Source organism: Phasianus colchicus, chromosome 24 (assembly GCF_987193195.1).
Source record: "Phasianus colchicus chromosome 24, bPhaCol1.hap1.1, whole genome shotgun sequence".
Lineage (NCBI taxonomy): Eukaryota > Metazoa > Chordata > Aves > Galliformes > Phasianidae > Phasianus > Phasianus colchicus.
The window spans coordinates 6,251,014-6,258,051 of record NC_143459.1 but is presented as its reverse complement, the minus strand read 5'-3'; the positions used below and the strand labels follow the sequence as shown (position 1 = coordinate 6,258,051).

Genomic DNA, 7,038 nt, shown 5'->3' with positions numbered 1-7,038 from the left:
GTCTCCCCGTGGTGCCTTTGGGTGTCTGTAAGCACCTCCACAGACCGGAGAGAAGGGGCACATCTCAGCCTGCATCACCTCCTCGAGGAAGAGAGGCAGTGGTTTGATGCTGGGCTGCCCCTGCACTGCCTTGTCCCCCCAGCATGGTGCATCCCCAGGGCTGTCCCAGGCACCCTGCGTTATGCAGACGCAGTGCTCAGCCCGTCTCCTTCCTGGACCATCATGATCCCAGCAGCAACCAAAGGGTCTTCATCTTCCCCATCACTGGGCTCCTCATCTTCATCACCAGAGCTCTCACATCACCACAGCCCCATGCTCTGCTCCCTGCAGTGTTCTGCCCTCACCCACAGTGCTCTTCTGCTCCCACCTGCATCTCTATCAGCTGCTGTGGCCATCCCACTCCATGCCCCCCTGCTGGGTGGGGGGCAGGGTTTGTCCACCCAAAGCTTTCCATCTCCAGGTCTCCTTGCAGCCCTCTCCCACTGGCACTGGGCTGTGTGAGCTTGCTGATCCCAGACAGCACAGAAACATGTCCAGCCCTGGGTGGGGAACGGGACCCATCCCCAGCCCAGTGCCCACCCCACAGCACAGCGCAGCCATGGAGCAGCACTGAGCGCCGGATGCTGCTCACTGCTGGCCAGGACGTGAGCCCATCACTATTGCCCTGATACTGCTGCAAGAAAGGTTGAATTCAGAGCTTACAGGAGAGCCTTTTCCCGCTGCTGACTGCACTGACACACACTTTATTTTGCAGGTATTAAAAGACCGAAAGCACAGCCCCTCCCCAAGGCCCCACGTACACTCTGGCTGTGGGGAGGGGGCTGGTGTGGCAGTGTCTGCATGCTGGGGGGTGCTGGGGTGGCTGCGAGCAACTGTGGTTCATCCCTTGGCCGTGTCCCTGTGCCCATCAGAGGAGCAGCACTGGCTCTGCTGTGCTGCTCCGCACTCCTGCTGCTCTCCCCATGGGGACATGGAGGTGAGGATGGCAGGGACGAGTGGTGATGGCAGGAGGGGGTGGTGGGGGCTGTGGGGACCGTGGGGGGCTCAGAGCTGCCCGGCACCGCTGGGGTCACACTGCAGCAGGCGCACGATGGATGGATCGCTCTTGGCACCTTTGATGAACTCCTCCAGGGACAGTTTGCCTGCAGGGAGACACGGCTCAGTGCAGCAGCCACCACCCCATCCAGGCACACAGGGGCACGGGGAGCAGAGGCCTTCTGAAGACACCCCCCACCCACCGGCTGCCCGGGGTGAGCCCCCCATGTGTGATCAGCAGTGCTGTGTGCACCCCGAGCCCCTCACTGCCAGAGCTCCGCCCGATCGTGCAGCATTTAATCAGTGAGCACACGGCTCCCTCTAAGACCCCCGGATTTAACCATGAGACCTTTCCCTTAATCCCCTCCTTCCCCTCTCATTTACCATCGTTATTAGTATCCATCTGTCGGAAGATTTTTTCCGTTCTTTTCTCCGGAGTCGATTCATCTTCAGGCATATTCATGACGGAGGAGACCATTTTGTAGATGGCCTGAGAAAGGGACGCGGGGATGGGGACAATGCTGATGGGGACAGGCCCACTGCCACCGACCCGAGGATGGGGACAGAGAGCTCCCTGAACCGGGACCGGGTCCCAGACTGTGCAGGGATTCAGCTCCCAGCAGAGCCAGGGCAGATGGTGGGCAGCAGCCGTCTCACAGGAGATGGATGGGAGCTGCTCCTGCAGTGCCCAGTGAGATGCCACCAAATCGGCCTCAGCGCTTCCCCTCTGACACTGCTGCCACTGGGCTGGGGTCTGGGCAAGGGGCGTGCACGCGTATGGACCGCCGGCACCACGTACCTGCACGATCTCCAGCATCTCCTCCCGGCTGATGTAGCCGTTGCCATCCAGGTCGTACATGCTGAAGGCCCACATGAGCTTCTGCTCCAGCTTCCCGCGGGAGGTGACGCTCAGCGCAATGATGAACTCTCGGAAGTCGATGGTGCCGTCGCCGTTGGTGTCGAAGGTGCGGAAGACGTGCTCGGCGAACTTGGAGGCGTCGCCGTAGGGGAAGAAGTTGGCGTAGATCTTCTTGAACTCCTCCACGTTGAGGATGCCCGAGGGACAGTCCTTCAGGAAGCCCTTATACCAGCCCTGCAGCTCCAGGTCGGAGAACTCGGTGTTTTCCCGCAGGTCCTGGAGCATCTCGGGGCGCAGTTTGCTGTTCTGCTTCCCCATGCTGCTGGGCACGCCGACCCCAAGGGAAGAGCGCCTGGCCCTGCTCGGGTCCCTGAGTGCTACAGGAGGGGAGAGGGATGGGGCAGCGCTCCCCGGCAGCCCCCGGGCACCCGCACGGAGGTGTGCACCGATGCTGATCCCTCCATGCCGCTGTCCCCTCTGAGCCGCTGGTGGCAGCCCCAGGGACAACGCAGCGCAGCGCCAGCCCCCGCCCTTTGGGTAATACGCCCTGATGGGTCATTTGCATAATATACTGGGTGATACATAGGTGGCATCAGAAGGGCAGAGCAGTGCAGAGGAGGGGATTCGGCCCCGGCGGAGGGCTCTGGGTGCAGATCTGAATGGATCTGGGTCAGCTCCCTCAGGGGGGGTTATTTTTGGTACCTCCGACGTCTCCGTTTGTGTTTGATGCCTCCGGACGGCTCCGGAGCTCCGGGGAGAGCCGGGGGCCACAGTGTCCCCTTTCAGCCACGGCCCCCGCCCTGCACCTGGGTGCCCGGTGGGGACCCCAGTGAGGGCTGGGAGGGGTGGGGGATGTCTGCAGTGCCCAGAGTACCACTGCCCCAACCCCCCAGGCCCCAACCCCCTTTCTTTTGAGGTAAAGGTGCACAGGATTCCCCGTGACAAGGAACTCAATAGGGACTCCCTCCAGGGACTGTGGGACCCCCAACCCCTCTCCGTTTCCCTCACTGTGGAGCGTTGCAGCTCAGCGTCAGGGCTTTGTGCAGAGTCTCCGAAAATGGGCACAGCTGGGGAGGGGGGGAAGGACGGAAGGGACCCCCAGGGAGGATGCATCTGGGGCAGGAGGGATCCACAGGGAACTCCCCCCAGGGAGGGGGCTGCAGGAACCCCCCTCCAAGGGATGGTGCCCCCGCGGTGGGAGGCATCGGGGGACATCCGCAGGAAGGTGCTGCGGGGTACGGGCGGACCGGGAACCCCCCCGGGGCGGGGGCTCTGCAGCCACCGGCAAAGAGGGACGCACCCGCAAGGCTGAGCCTGATGCCGTCCCCGTTCCCCCCATCTCCCCCCGGTCCCGCCGCCCCCTACCTGCCCGGGAAGAGCCTCCAACGCCGCCGCTGTGCGCCAACGGGGAGCGCCCTCCGGCTGTGCCCGCCGCAGCGCGGGGCTACGGGGCGGCACCGGCACCGGGGGGGCCACGGGGGGGCACGGCGGGCACCGGCTGCAGTCAGCCCCCGCCCGCCCCCGGTTGCCCCACCCGCCGCGAAGCCCCGCACCCCCCCCCTCGGGCACTGCCGAACCCACAGCTTTGGGCTGCTCTTGCGAGGGCTGGCACAGTACTGGACCGGTACTGGGAGCGCTGGGACTGCTGGGAGCCCATCAGTGGCTCAGGTGCCTGCAGCCCCAGGTGGGCGCTTTAAGGTGGCCCTGGAGAGGTTTTCAAGGGCACTTTTGTAAAAATCACTCGGCTGTCACATAGGGTGCGATTCTGCTCCATGGTGGATGGGATGGGGCTGCACAAGAGCACAAACAGCCCCTGTGCACGGCCCTCTCTTTGGGGCACTGCTCTCTCCACCACCCCTCCCAGCTCATCTGCCAACCCCCCCATCCCTTCGGAAGGAGCTGCAGCCCCAGAACCCCACAGCGATGGAGGAATTGGAGGCCACAGGCAGCTCCTATTGTGCATCGCCAACTCCTGGGCTTCTCCATCACCCCACTGCTGGCCCAAGTGGTGCCCAGCGAGGTGCTTTGGGGTAAAAAGGGGACATTTGGGGTGGGATCCGGGGGTGGGCACATCTCAGGGGTCAGTGCTCAGGCAATGGAGCAAAGCGGCCTCCATCAGCTGCCTCTGCACCAGGAAAAGGCACCCGCAGAGCCAACTGCTGCCCAGACGGAGCGACATCCCCACGGGTTTTCCTGCCTTTCTGCACCTCTCCATCAATTGGCAAAGCCTGGGATTGTTCTGAAACACCGCGGGGAGCAGATGGTGAGGGCAGATGGGAGGAAGAGGCACTCTTCTCCGAATTACACAAATAAATATGCATAAAGTGATTAAATCCACAGCCCTGTATGAGAAGGGTGCAGGCAGGGAGTTGAGGCTCCATTTCCCTGGATCTGTGAGGGACAGCCCAACCCGTGGCTGGGGACACATCCACCACCACATGGGGACCTTGCAGGAAGAAGCAACTGCTGATAATAAAAGCAAGATTGATTTCTTAGTGTTCTTCTCTCCTTTTTAATAGCCGTGAGCACTGAGCTCAAGGGTGCTGTGGGATGGGTCTGGGCTGGTAACAAGGAAATGGTGATGAAAGCAGCAGGACATACGGGAAAGGTGAAAGGAAAGAGCTAAAAGATAGGATTGGAAATGGGGCTTTGGTGTGAGCAGCAAGGTGAGGGAGAGAAGGAAATAGTGGCATAAATAAAGGCTCCCTGTGTGCTGGGTGCTGCTGGCAGCACCCTGCAGGTGGGGGTGCCTTTTCCCCTCCAATAATCTTCATATCTATTTTAATCCCCCTCTGTATGAGTGACAGAGGGCACAACTGACGCAGGATGATTTGAAAGCATCCCATTTAACTCAAACCCGGTCCTAAAACCACCTAATCCCCACACTGAAATGGATCACAGGAGGGAGAGGATAATGCGGTGTGTGGGCAGGACCACGCTGTACTATCAAACCCCCTGCAGTGTACAAGGCCCCTGGGCTGGGGCTCAATGGCTCCATTCCCTCCCCTCTGTACCCCATTCCTCCATCCCCAGCACTCCCTGCTTTTTCCCTGCAGCTCCCAGGCACTGTGGGACACCGCAAGGAAGAGGAGGCAGAGATGACCACAGGCTCTGCTGCTATGCCAGCCCCTCACTGGGGAGAGACATTATGGGATCCCCCCTTCCTCCTGCTCCTCCGTCTCCTGTTCTGTAGGATTTCCCTGCCTTGTCCCATTCCTCACCTTCCCCTTCCCCTGGGCTCTGCTGACCCCACAGCTCATCGTATCCCATCGCTCTGCTCAGCCCTGGAGGACGCAGTGAAGGTGAGCAGAGCACAGGGCCGGGGCTGCAGGGATAGCTGAGGATTAAATGCAAATGCCCAGATAATGAGGATCTTTGGTAAAAAGCCCATTTGTATAATTTAAATCTCTAATAGGCTTCCTGGAATACAAAGCCCTTTGTGATGCCCAATCTCATCTGGATCAGGAGCCGCTCTCTCACTAAATCTTGACTTAGAGCCATGGGGATGCAGAGACGTTTCGTAACAGAGTGGCTTCATCCCATGTCCCCATGTCCCCACCCCATGTCCCAGGGCTGTCCCAGGGCACTCACCTTGCCCGGACGGCTGAGGTCGGGGCTCCCAGGGCCGTGTGCCAGTTCCCAAGGGGCACACGTGTGATGGCAGTGGGACACGTGCTCAGGTGTGCTGGGACACGGGGCAGGGACGTGTTTTGGGGCACGTGGGCACAAGCAGACCCCCAGATCCCAGTGACAGCAGGGCAGGAATGCATGAGCTGTGGGTTCTTGGCGCCCGGTTTTCCAAGCAGGGGCTGCAGGAGCGGTGGGGGCTCCCGGCTCCACTCTGCCCCCGTTCCTCCACACCTCGGGGCTCAGTGTTGCAGGCGGTTGGGCTGCACTCAGCGCCAGCTCTGGGGCTGCAGCACATGGCATGGCAGGGCCGGAGGGCTGGGAGGTGCCACTGCCATCCCAGCAGTGTGCACGGACGGGGGAGGGGGGCTGCGGGGTGAGGAAGAGCACCGACAGGGCTGCGGGCTTGGATTCGTCCTTTCCCCCAAAGCTCCCAAGGGCCAGAGGTGCTCAACATCGCCGTCAGTGCCACCAGTGCCACCAGTGCCACCAGTGCCACCAGTACCACCACCTGTACCACCACCAGTGCCACCAGTGCCACCAGTACTCCACCAGTGCCACCAGGACCACCAGTACTCCACCATTACCACCAGCGCCACCTCCACGCGTCCCTCGGGCTCCCTCTGGCGGCGCCTCGCCCCGCTCTGGGGCGTCTCGGGAGCTCCAGGTCCAGCGTGGCACCGCCGCAGGGGTTCGGGTGGGGATTTCACGCCCCGCAGCTCGCAGCCGGCGCCCCCCGCGTTCCCCCGCTCCCCCCCGTGACTAAGAACCGGCGGTCACGTGTGGGCGCGGGGCGGGCCCGGTACCGGGTGCCGGCAGGTGGCAGCAGCGGCCCGTGGCGGTGCGCGGCGTGGCCCCGGGGCGCCGCTCCATCCCTCCGCGATGCGCAGAGCTCTTTACCGGGCAGCATCATCAGGAGACAAAGGCTGTCCCGTGCCCGGCATCCTCCGGGATGCAGCACTGCCAGATGCGCATCACCCCCGGATGTGCAGCACCCCGAGATGTGCAGCACCCCGAGATGTGCAGCACCCCGACTACGGCTCCCCGTGCACAGATGCCCCTCCGCTCTGCAGCACCGCAGTGGGCAGCTCCTGTGGTCCCGAGCTGGAACAGAACAGGGACGGCCGCGGCCTCCCTGGTGTCCGTCGAGATGCAAGATGAGTGCGTTGTGTGCTTACATGCTTAATTAGAGCAGTGACTTAATTGCTGCACTGAAGACATGATGAGCGTCGCGTGATTTGAATATTGCAGTGCTGGGACTGGGGGGGCTGAGGAAGCTCTGTGGAAACAGAGCTATAGGCAGCAGAGCCAGAGCATCCCAAATTCCTCCCCACTGGTGGGAGAGGAAAGGGGACAAAGGGATGGAAGCAGCGCTGTGTGGTGGCAGTGGAACCCACAAAAGGTGGCAGATGTTGGAAAGAGCAAATGTTGTTCCTGTATTTGGAAAGGGAGGGAAGGAAAAAACAGGGAAAAACAGGGAAAAAAACAGGCAACCATGCAGTCTTCAGCTCCTGGAA

The 7,038-nt window shown here is 61.8% G+C and overlaps 1 protein-coding gene across 1 annotated transcript; it reads right to left on the bottom strand.

Annotated features, from left to right (window-relative positions):
* Window positions 1-54: 54 nt before the first annotated feature.
* Window positions 55-3,391, bottom strand: HPCA (hippocalcin). The gene is made up of 4 exons (XM_031594765.2): window positions 3,260-3,391; window positions 1,835-2,271; window positions 1,420-1,525; window positions 55-1,142 (listed from the first exon to the last, which is right to left on the bottom strand). The coding sequence occupies exons 2-4, from the start codon at window positions 2,210-2,212 to the stop codon at window positions 1,045-1,047; spliced, it is 582 nt and encodes a 193-aa protein (XP_031450625.1). The 5' UTR covers window positions 2,213-2,271; window positions 3,260-3,391; the 3' UTR covers window positions 55-1,044.
* Window positions 3,392-7,038: the final 3,647 nt, after the last annotated feature.

What these genes read in the sequence shown, in the direction of transcription:
- HPCA (XM_031594765.2), bottom strand. Translation starts at nt 2,212, where the DNA reads ATGGGGAAGCAGAACAGCAAACTGCGCCCCGAGATGCTCCAGGACCTG. An exon ending in AGATGCTGGAGATCGTGCAG is followed by an intron (nt 1,526 to 1,834) that starts GTACGTGGTGCC and finishes TCCCTTTCTCAG; the next exon opens with GCCATCTACAAAATGGTCTC. An exon ending in GATGGATACTAATAACGATG is followed by an intron (nt 1,143 to 1,419) that starts GTAAATGAGAGG and finishes GTCTCCCTGCAG; the next exon opens with GCAAACTGTCCCTGGAGGAG.